Genomic DNA, 12,693 nt, shown 5'->3' on the forward strand with positions numbered 1-12,693 from the left:
TAAACGTATCGAACTACTGAACCAAATAGAGCAAACTTGACGGCGGTAACGGATCAGTTCACTCGTTTGAGGTTTGAGGTTGTTTCTTCAAAGCACTGTACAACTAACATTTTCATTGTGTGGATGCAAACTTACATTAGTTTACAGTTAGTCAGTTAGTTAGTTAGTCAGTCAGTTCTCCTCCCACCTCGTCACATATGAACACTTGATCCGTGGCCTCTTGGCGTCACTTTTTAACACACTTGGTACCGTATAGCGCTATTTTTCAACGTGCAACACAAAGTTAACCTAACGTTGTACATACATGATGTAAACTAATCACATTACTAATTTACTTCATGAGGTTAAGCAAAAAAACACTTGGTTAGGTTGAGGAAGAAGATCATGGTTTTGGTTGAAACAAGTATGTATGTTACAGAACTTGAGTTTAGTGTGTGATTAAGTTAACTTTGTAACAGTATGGATAACATTAGTATGTTACATAATAAAAAAATCAATCAATGTCGAGTATATGATCACTTGTCTCACTCACTCAGTGGTGTACCGAGTAACAATACTATGTTCCACCTCAATGTCCTTTCTCTCTCTCTAGTCTCCTAAACATGACATCCCCATTCAACAGAACTGCATTATGAATTAGGTTTCGAGGTTTAGTTTAGTTTAGATGTACAGTATCACACATGAGTTTCAAATGAGTCTGTGAGAAGTCTGCGTACGAAGGAGGTCAGCTTGGAGGACGGGTCGGACATCCAACACATTTCCACTCTCAACGTGGCAAACAACGCAGGTTGGTGAGCGTCAGCGCGTCACACAGACACTCATGTAGTGTGTGTGTGTGTGTGTGTGTGTGTGTGCAACGAATCCTCAACGGTTCACATGACAGCTTCCCAAAACGTACTCCTACGATAGCAACACGTGTCAATTTACGTTCGTTACTTACAGTCTTTTCAAAATAAATGTCTGTCTCCAGAAGGAAAGAACTTAAGTTAAGTTCAGGAAAAGTTCTGTTGTTTTGGTTGAAAGAACTACAGAAGTGCCGTTACTGAAGTAAGCAAGCCACGGTGGGAAAAAAATCGACGTTGACTTCTCGTTTATATGGAAGGAACAGCGGCCCCCTGGCTGAAGGATCGCTTCAGTTTACAACTGCAGCCACAGAAAATGTGAAGTGCGTGTTTGAAGGTAATTGAATATGCACTTTAGTGGTATGGGAGACACAAAAATAAGAAAAAAGTCATGTCTACATACACTGTTACTAACTCAAACACATTGTGCATGTCTTCCATGTCTTTAAGGCATTTTTCCTCTTCACAAAACATAGATTGCAGTTTGAAACCGGCCTTGTTGGCATCTTTGCTTATAGCTTGCAGTCTTCTTCTTCATTGCCCATTCGGTGTGCACCATAAAACAATTAAGCAGCTTAAGTGTGTACACTGTTGTTATCCTGTAGCTAAACGCACAGCGTCAGAAATGCACAGTTGTTGCTGAACAGACAGTGACACACTCGCCAAACACCTTTCATGCATCAAAAGGTTGCGTCTCCCGCTCTCTAAAACTGGACACACGCTTTCAAGTGAAGGCGAGCGGTGGCCTTCAAAGTGCTGCGTGGTAAGCCGACAGCAGGCTTTTACTTATTGATGTAGAGGTTCGCGGGGCAGCGTGGACGCACCCCGGCTGCAAGCTGTTGGATTGTTTACAGCGGACACCATCACTGCCTCACAGCGAGACACAAGTACAGCTGGCATGACACTTCTCCTAAAAACTACACCAGCGCAGGATATCTGACAGGCTCGTCCCAAGCTGATCGTCCTAAAATGTACCTGCGGTCCAACGCAGCTTGGAGGTGATATCCAGTTGGAGCCGGCTTCCTGCATGTAACACCCACATTGATGACTGACAGCTCGACCTGTCATGAGAAAGCGTTTGGAGGTTTTCTTTTCTCATATAATAACACCACCAGACTGCCTTGAGTAATAGGGGAGTACAGTACCAAGACCTTTTCTATAAATGCCAAGAACAGAGACTTCTCATCCGAGCAGAACAAACACCCAGGACATTGCCTGTGACCTGGCTGGAGCGCTGCAGGGAAGTAGTCCTTCTGAAAGGGACACATCTGTCCACTGAATACAGTGTTTGTTCATTTTTTATTTTTATTAAACTGTACACTGCAATTGCTATACATGTGCACGGTATTACATGTGGCTGACGTTTTCTTTCGATTATAAAATAATAACACTGTTATTCTGAGTTATTCTGTCTGTATATATTATTTCAGTTATCGTGGATTATTTACTGTTTTTAATTACTGCTGTTTTTTTATTGCTTATTTGCTTATGTATAATACTTGTTTTGATCTTATTTTTTTTTACTATGTCTCTTGTTTGTACTTTCCACTATGCTGCTGTAAATCCTGTAAATCTCCACGCTGTGTGGGACTAATAAAGGATTATTTGATTTGATCTTAACCTCTACAGGTTCAGAGGATAAATGCACACCGACACACCGACTGTGGATCTTAGAAAGAGAAAACTAGCAAAATGACTTCCAGAACATGAAATGATACCATGAAATGTGAACCTGTGGTCTTTTTGCATCACTCATGTGTCAGACAGTGATGGAGCTGCGTTGTTCATCATTCACATGGGAACCAGAGACTGACGTGTAGACATCCAGGAAGTCACACTATGGTTTGTTTGACTACCGTCTCGCCTTGCATCCTGAGTTTGGCATGATGGCACTTGCTATTTTCTTTTTTGAGCCAGAAGTGACCATATTTGGGCAAGAGGGTGGAGCCGGTACTGTCAGCAAAGCAAATGCTAAGTTACAAGTTAACGCTAGTGCTAGCTAGCTAGCTTGGTTAGCAAGTACATGCATAATTCACGTTAAGTGTGGCATTAGCTCGGATGCAAATTTTGGCTCACAGAAAACCGCTCAAGCCCCAAGGCTTAAGCGAAATAGCATACCCAAACTAAAAAGGGTGTATCTCTGCAACCACACGGGCTATTTGAATGATTTTGGTGTTATAATAAAGGCAACCCATGTGAGCTTTTGTTCAGATGTGTAACTATTAGTATATATGTTACTGGTTAAGAGTAAAAAAAAATTCAAACACAGCAAAATATAAGTTTCAGGTCCGCCTATAAAAAAAGCACTTTCAGGATGATTATCTCTTGGAAATGATGCTTCACTAAGGTCTAAAGCTCTCCCATCATCGCACAATATGTGAACATTTAAAAGTTGCAAAGTGAAGAAAAAGTGAAGCAGAACAAAGTCAGAGAGTTAAAGTACAGAGAGAATACAGGAGAGGTCTCCAAAATTTGCATTTGCGCATATTTGCGCGCATCTGTGATATTTTAATTTGTTCATGTACCAAACCTTATATTTCACTTGTATATTACTTATGGTGTTCAATACACTTACATCAGTGTGGATTTACTGGGTAAATGCATTTTCTTCTTCTAATAAACAAAGGTAAGCAGCATTTGCTGTGTTCTTTGGTTCATATCTCGGTGATGCTTTGTAGCAGAGGGATTTGGTTACTACGGGTTGCTAGTTCCGGAAACATGCCGAGTGGGTTGACTCATGACAAAATTATGATTATGATATTTTAATAATTACTTTAGTTGGTGTTTGAGTTGTGTTGAAATGGCTAATTATTGTAGCCCAGGTTCTCTTACATATATTTAATATATTTGTTCATGATTATTGTAATGTTTTACACAGTTTAAGTATCATATCTAAAATTCAACCTATATAGGTCCCTTGGGGCTTAAAAAGTAAAACAAAAAAGTACTTACCAAAAGAAAGTACAACTGAACTCTGAACAGCGTCCTGTAGCAACATCGTAGTAGTGATCTTTCAAACACACGGTACTTTACTGATAAATGCACTTTACTGAGGCAATAAATCAAGTGAGAAGTGGGACTACTACTGCCGGACCTCTTATGGCAGAGGAGTCGCCCCCTGCTGGCTAGTAGACAGATACACGTTTAGGGGGTTCACTCTTCAGACCCGGAGGTTGCCCCTTGGGTTGAACTCATAGATTAATTCAATTAAATTATTATTAACTACAAATGGGAGATTTAAGTGCAATACAAGGCCCAACAGCTGTGATGTTGGGCTATTTTATATAGCCCAAAATCACAAATTACAAGCTTTACAATCTGTACACATAACATCCCTGTCCCGGGACCTCACATCGGATCAGGAAAAACTCCCCAAATAAAAGACTTTGAGACAGGATCTTTGCCGGATCTTTGAGATGTTCCGTAGGTGAAAAAAGGCGGTCCTTGAGATCTGTTTCACGTGGGAGCCAAAGGACAGGTCCTGGTCAAACATAACTCAGAGATTCCTTACGGTGGTGGTGGATGCCAGAGCGATGCCATCCAGAGAAACCATATCATCAGATATTTGATTTCTGAGGTGTTCTGGTCCGAGTAAAATAACTTCAGTCTTGTCCGAGTTCAGCAGCAGGAAGTTGCAGGTCATCCAGGTTTTGATGTCTTTAAGACACGCTTGAAGTTTAGTGACCTGGTGGTTTTCATCTGGCTTGATCGACAGATATAGTTGAGTATCATCGCCATAACAGTGAAAGTTTATGGAGTGTTTTCTGATAATATTGCCTAAATGAAGCATAAATAATGTGAATAAAATTGGTCCAAGCACAGAACCCTGTGGAACTCCATGGCGAACGGCAGTGGTAACCGAGGCCTCATCGTTTACAAATACAAACTGAGATCCATCTGATAAATACGACTTAAACCAGCTTAGTGCTGTACCTTTAATACCAATCGACTGGTCTTGTCTCTGTAATAAACATGCAGCGAGCTGTTTCTATCACTTGCATCATGTTTTGCAATCACGTTTTCTTCAGTAAGAAGAAGAAGAACAAGCTGTATTTGTCCATGTATTTGTGTATTTTTCTTCTTCCTTACTCCTTTATTGGAAAGACAATATTTCCCCCCTACTCTTATCCTCTTTATTGCTTCTGATTTTCCTTGAAACACCAAATCTTACGTCATCATATCTGACCAGCATCATATAAATCAATAATCATCTTTGTGCCCACATTTCCTGAGCCAAATGGTTATTTTCTGCTCAAATTCAGCCACTGAAACGACATCACCACATGAGGTTTTGAGATGTTGACCTGAGAAACTCCATCGCCCCTCTGCTGGCTTACCTCCACCAGCAGAAACGGGCTCCACAGGGATCCCGTCTCCCATGTCCGTGGGCGTATATTTAATGAAGACAGTTTACATTGAGTCTAATCAGCAAGACCTGTCTTCTGGCTACCACCGGACACATGGCTACTTGATAGATTCACAGTTTAAATGAAAAGGAAAGATTAAAAAAAAGAAAGAAAGAAAAACAGCTGTATATGTTTGCATGTCCTATTAATTAAATGTCCCTCTGTTAGGATTTCTTAGAAGTTCATAATGGAGAATGAAGGTTAAGTCAACCAAAATGACCACGTCAACAATATTGACTTAGTTCTGGACTAAAATATCTACATCAATCAGCTGACTTCCACTTTAACAGTAATGTTGCTAGAGGCATGAGACTCGTTTCTCTGCAGGACTTAGAAAAACACCTTCATCCCTTTTTAGTAGACTTGATTGTTGTAACAGGTCTCCATAGAAAAGTCAATCAGACAACTGCAGTTTCTTCAGAACGCTGCTGCCCCGGTCCTCGCTGGAACCAAGAAAGTGGACCACATGACCCCGGTTCTCAAAGCCCTTTTTCCTGGCTCCCTATGCATCAAATTATTGATTTCAAAACATAACCACTGACCCATAAAAGCTTGCCCAGTGCAGGGTCCGAACGAAACATACAGAAGAGGCTTTCAGTTTCATGCCATTGCTTTTCCTGAGGTCATTTAACAATGCTACATTCTTCACTTACTTAATATATACACACCTACATATATATATATATATATATATATATATATATATATATATATATATATATATATATATATATATATATATATATATATATATATATATATATATATATATCGTTGCTGTGCCTTGAAGACAATACAATTGCTTTTTGTCTAATACAAGCACACACATTCCTTTTGTAGTGAGGGGGAAATAAGTGAATGGTGATAAACAAATGGAAACAAGGGGATGACAGCAGAGTGTATCTCTGTAAACATGCAGCGAGCTGTTTCTCTCGCTTGTATCATGTTATGCAATCACTTTTTCTTCAGTACGAAGGAAAACAAGCTTCATTCCTGCGCCAGCAGCTGTCCACGTGTCCACTGATGATTTTAGGGTTTATCTTTGGACATATTCTTTGGATGGATCATAAACCTTTTCAGTTTTCTTTCCATTGCCGCAGTGCCCACAGCCTGTGATGCTGCCTCTGTGATGGAGGACTTGGCTTGAGCGTTACCGTCAGATGAATGAACTCACAGCTGGCGCAGCACCAGTCTCCTTTACGCGCGCGGGCATCATTGGCTGAGAACCGCGTGCGTGTCACCGAGAACAGGACGAACCAGTAAGCTGCTCCGTATCGAGCCGCTCTGCTCCCGGTGACCCCGCTCTCCGCGGCAGCTTGTTCTCCTTCCCGACCGGAGCTGTCCGCGGTGTTGAAACATGAACCAAAGCGCGGGAGCGGCGCAGCACAGCCGCCGGTACTCCAGCGAGGAAAAGGTAAGAGCGGCGCGGTCACCCGCATGCATCCGTCACCACGGAGCTGACAGAGAACGAGGCGCGTGAGTGGAGATGTTTCGTGTGACTTTAACTTCCAGGAGTCTCGTCTTTGTTTCTGACTCAAAACTCTCAGGGGGGAATAAAGTTGGCAGCAGCTCGGAGAAGTTGCGACGGAAGAGAAACTAAACCTCGCGGAGGAAGTTGTGGAATGAGTGAGAACATGTGATCTGTTGGTGCAGAAGGCACGATGTTAGAGTCATGATGAACAGGCAGGAAGGAAGAAGGGTCTCTCTCTCTCTCTCTCTCTCTCTCTCTCTCTCTCTCTCTCTGGAGCGCATCTTCTTTATGTAATGATGTATAGGCAAATATGTACATTTAATATAATATCAATATAACATGTATTTATTTCAGTGACTTTGTTGCTTGGCTAAATGTGTTTGAGTGAGGCTCAAAGTAAAGGTTGTGCTTCACCACCAGGAACTCACTGGTTGGATGAGAGAGAAGGACATCATGGACGTTTGGCCTGTGGGTGGCGCTACTTTGTTCACAAGGTTTTAATAGTCTTCTGAAAGTCAGCATTTCTTAGTCGGACTTAACTTTCAGGCTCAGTGGGAGAGCAGGGTCACCCTTCAATCAGAGGATCAGCGGTTCGATCCCCGGCTCTGCTAGTCCATGCTGACGTGTCCTTGTGCAAAGACACTTAACCCCAAAGTGCTGAATGCATGATGAGATGTTCTGATGGGCAGGAGGCATCTTGCATGGTAGCTCCTGACACATGGACACTGGACACATGGACACAGGGACACATGACACAGGGACACATGATCCTTGGACACATGACAGATGGACACATGGATACATGGACACATGACACAGGGACACATGGAAATATGGACACATGACACATGGACACATGGACACATGACACATGGACACATGACATCATGTATCCATGACATGGATGCATGGAAATATGGACACATGACACATGGACACATGACATCATGTATCCATGACATGGATACATGGAAATATGGACACATGACACATAGACACATGGACACATGACACATGACACATGGACACATGGAAATATGGACACATGACACATGGACACATGACACATGGACACATGGACACATGGACACATGACACATAGTGCATTGAACATAAATGCTGCTAAATGAGTTTTGACTCTTTGACCATCCAGTCACAGCTTTTCAATCCAAAATCTTAATTCAACTGATGTTTAACTTTCTTGAACTACGAGCATAAAGAATACCTGGTAGTATGAAAGTATAACTGGATAAAATATTTTAAAGTCCCAGTGAAACATCTTTAGTGGTGTTCAGTTACAGGAGGGATTTAAATCAAATCTTTTGCATTTGATTGGACCACTCCAAAGTGGGCAGTCATACGGTAACAAAGGACTGCTGACTCCACACAAACACCTCCATCCCCTGTTTGGATCAGGACGAGTACAACTTTGCCAAACTTTGCATGTTCTACCCGAGCCGCAGTGACACCCATCTGCAAAGTTCCCTTTCAATGAAACCACAGCCAATGTTTTATCCTTACTGATATCCATACAGTGTCTTTCTCCATATTGCTCTTTTAGCTTCTACAATCTACAAACAGTGAAGAGCTTTGTGTCTCGCTCAAAGTCTCATTTGATTGGATGAGTTTTTTGAGTGCAGGATGAGTCATCAAACATTTGTAACAGAAATAAATGACAGGGATTCAATGTAAAACACAGTCTGGTACTGATTTTGTGACAAATATTTGGTAAATGACCACACATAAATGAACCATTAACACAGGGACACAGGGTTTAAACTGGCAACATGTATTTACTTACTACTTTAAAGAGTGTCTGCACTACACATTGCTGATGTGAGGATAACAGTATAGTAGGCTAGTAGTAAACACAATTAGCATGGGTATTACCAACTACTGTGAATTAGCATGTTGGCATTACCATGTTTAGCTCATGCAACTGTTGCAACATGTCAACATGTTACATAACGTTCAAGTCAAAGTACAGCTGAGGCTTCCTGGAGTCTGGTTCCTCACATGATGCTGAACAAGAGGCGGAGTCGGTGTGTTTGTGTCAGTAGACGATGAGTCAGTGATCAACATCGGACCAACCGACTGACATTTCTATTTTCTAGTTTCTAGATGTTCCTCAGAGAGATCGTGTCAAATGACACGATCTTTCGAAGGAACATCATTTATTTCAGTCATTTTGGCTTTATGCGTGTGTCTCATCACATCCAGCCTTGTGTAGCCATTAAAACCAGCTGCAGAAAATGAGGACAGTTGTGGCATTGCCCCCGTGGGCTTTGAGAGAGAAATACATGTGTATGCTGCTGGGGGCGACAGTTGTTCAGTTTCATGCCTCCTCCAGTTTATCCATTAAACTGAGATTGTGAACGGTACAATATTTCTTTTTAGACAGAACAGTTTTTCTAACGACACATTCTGAACAATCTGAATACTATAAACATAGTTTATGAGTGTCTCACTTCCTCATTGCCATCTGTCTGAAGCGCTCCTTTTGTTACAGGATTACCCTGCAAGAGGTATCTTCCTAAAACTGGATTTTTGTTCTCTCAATGTTTTAAGATAATTAGATTTAAGATTTCGCACGTCAATGCATTATTTGTAATACAAACTGTTGTGTTTGTAATGCTTAAAAGCAGCATACTTTTTTGAGGGGAGGCCATTTTCCCTGTGCTTTTGCAACGCTAATGAAGGCATCAGCCAATCAGGTTGAGCAGAACGGGTTGAGTTGTGCCTTCCGTTTTTTAAATGAAACAAACCACAGCGAGCTCCGTAGTCTAAACCAAAACGGCAAACTTTATTACTCCTTTTAACATTGACCCAACCCACTCCTTTCATTCTACCCTTAAATAGAGTCAAACTACACATATTTTGGTGAACCTTTATTTTACAATTGTCATAGTTTCTAGATAACTTATTAGAAATAACTGACATGATAGATTGCTGCACACACACACATGCACACACACATGCACACACACATGCACACACACACACACACACACACACACACACACGCACACACACACACACACACACACACACACACACACACACACACACACACACACGTCACACATGTCATTTTTACTAATTACAAAAAAAAAGTTCAATTGGTACTTTCATTCAGTTCCAATTAGTGCTGTAGTCGACTAGAATACATTCAGTGTGTTTCTAATATTCAAAGGAGAAGTGAATTTTTAATTGTGTATCAAACCAAACTGATTAGTTTTGTTTACCAGTCTTGATATTGTTTATCTCTACAAAGAAGCTGAAACTGAAATGATTTAGTTACTCAAGAACAGACTGGTGTAATTCAGTGGGCCGTTGGTTTAGAGAGCGCTGTCCTCCCAGTGGACTATCCAGGTGCTCGAGACCGCTAAGAAAGAGAATCTTAAACATGTGTCTCTGCTCACCTTATGGTCACACTGTTTTTACTGATTGGTTAGATTGCCTTTATCCCACTTCGCTCAGTTTCCCCAGCAGGAATGTTGTTATCAAAAGCAATATGTCACCAGGATATATACATATATATATATATATATATATATATATATATATATATATATATATATATATATATATATATATATATATATACGTGCTTTGGGGCTGGAATGCATCTTGTGGGGAGCAGTTCAGATGAAAGGACACGTGTGGTTTTACCACAGTGGGTGTTTGCTTTGTGCTCACAGCAGGTTGGCTTGGTGCTTTTGTGATGTTTTGTCGCCTCCTCTTTGCCTGTCCAATTGCTCTGCACTGTCCAGGTTAGACAATGAAGGATCATCCTCTCTAAAACACCTAAAGACAGTTACACGATGCCAAAAAGCATTTAAGAAAATCTGAAATCTGATTGTTTAAACCACTTATGGCAGCTAAAGTTAGACTGAAATCAGCCGTTGTTCTCCCTGTCTGATTAAAGCGACATCAAAACGGCTCCAGGAACTCAACACATCGTATCATGCAGAAGCTGCACCAAGGTCTTGCAGCATTTTTCAGACCTCTGATTAGTTCAATCAGTGAATGCTCTGCATAAGAGAGGGAGGGGCCAGTGGAGATCCATCCATCAGCTTATGGATGTTTGTCAGCGAGCTAGTAAACCTGGTATTTGTTGAACTAAACTGATAAATTCAGTTTCTGGACCTCAAACTGGACTTCCTGGATTGTATTCCATGTCTCACCGCGACCTGAAGCAACAAGCAGCCACAAATACAGCATCATGTGCTGATTTAACATCCACTCAAGGGCGAAAGAAAAGCAAAGGTCATGTATTGCAACCCGAATATCAATGAGGCGTCTTACATCCACAGCAAACCAGCTTGCATGGAGTGGTTTGGTCAATTAAGACAGATCCACCAAAACACAGACCTGTTCTACCCAAACCTGGAATCCTTAAAGTTAGCCAATTTTGGAGTAGCAGGTTGCCAACCCTTGGTACTGGGCTTTGCCTGTGCTCATGGTAAGATAACAGCAGACACACAGATGGCCTAACCACCTCAATATAGGTGTTTATTCAGAGATTGCATGCCAAAACTAACCAGACCCACCAGATGCTTTGTTACATTGACACAGGAATTGTCATTGGAAACTGTTTGGAGAAGGGGAGGCACTTTATACAAAAGAATCCTTGGCAGGTGATTAGACGAAGCATCTGTCGGCAGAAGAGCGGAAGTTATTTTTATATCAATAAAAGCCTTCAGCCGTTCTTTGCTATTCTTTCAAACAAAAAACACTCTCTAGTTCTAATAGAACTGATCGCAGCTTCTAAATCCAAGCCACACCTACGGGACGCTGACTGGTCCATACCTCAGCTTGCCTAAAAGAAACGCATCAATTGAGACTTGCCACTTCGTGCAATTCTCACGTTGTCCCGTGTGATTGGGAGATTCAAAGTTTCTTTGCAAGGTAATGCCAAATCATGCAAATGGCACTGGGACAGGAGAACGTATCCTGGAACATTTCTTTTTTTTTGCTGTACAAATGGAACATCAGGAGCGACAGAGCACACAGAGAGGGAAATTCCCTCGGCACATAAGTGCTCACCAGAGAGACCCAGGCACCACCGGGAGCTCCCACTATGGGACAGATGGGAGAGCAGGCGGGCCTCTTGTTGCCAAACTCCCTGCAGAGTCTTGCAGAGGAATGAAACTAAACAAGAACCTTTCTCCAAAACCAACATGGAAAGAAATCTCTGACAACGTATCAAGTGCTCGAGGGGTCTCTCAGACACTCAATTGACTGTGAAAACTCTATTCATTAATAATGTTGCTTGACAAGCCTGCAGAAACCCACAGATGTATCTACCAAGCATGAACCAAGCAAGAGATCATTCTGGAAGGTGTTCTGGAAATGAGTTAATCTTGTTAAATAGCTCCTGCAACATGTTGAACAGTTAGATTATGGCTGTGGCAATACATCCGAAGCTGACTGGGAACTTTATGGCTCTTTGCATATATCTGAAAAGAAAGAATGTGAAACAGAAGTGCTTTTCACCTTTAGAGACAGGAAAGGTCTATAATTTTGCAAGCGCTCTACAGTGTTTGACGAGTGGTGGTGCTTCTTCATTCTATATATATGTGTGGTTTTAGACAGATGCCAGAAAGTCCACAGTGGGATTGAAATTACCACTGTAAGACTACTGCTTACAGACAGCAGGACGAATCCAGCTGTCGAAATTTTTTTCATGACGTTGGCTCTCCTCTACACGATGAAGTCATGAGAAAAATCCTTTAAATTGGTTCGACTCTGACTTAACCCCTGCCAGCTGTACCATTGGTTTGTTGTATATAAGCTTCTTAGATTTCATGGAGCCATTGTAATTGGACGAAACAACCAGCAACTGCAAGTACAGTGCTTGTCGTCAGATGAATCTGAACACAGTGAATAACTCACATTTCCATAATGTTTTGCCTTTGCCGTCTCCAAAGAAACGGGGGACTAATTATAAAAAAAAACCTTTTCAAGATTT

The 12,693-nt window shown here is 41.5% G+C and overlaps 1 protein-coding gene across 1 annotated transcript in view; it reads left to right on the plus strand.

Moving 5' to 3' along the window:
• Positions 1–6,605: 6,605 nt before the first annotated feature.
• LOC306747468 (inactive dipeptidyl peptidase 10-like) overlaps positions 6,606–12,693 on the plus strand; it is a gene marked incomplete at both ends in the record, with an annotated part of 118,397 nt that continues 112,309 nt past the window's right edge. Inside the window, one exon of the mRNA XM_079230525.1 lies at positions 6,606–6,662. Within this exon, the coding sequence (XP_079086651.1) occupies positions 6,606–6,662 (57 nt within the window). The remainder of the gene's footprint in view (positions 6,663–12,693) is intronic.

Source organism: Taurulus bubalis, assembly GCF_910589615.1.
Source record: "Taurulus bubalis genome assembly, chromosome: 15".
Lineage (NCBI taxonomy): Eukaryota > Metazoa > Chordata > Actinopteri > Perciformes > Cottidae > Taurulus > Taurulus bubalis.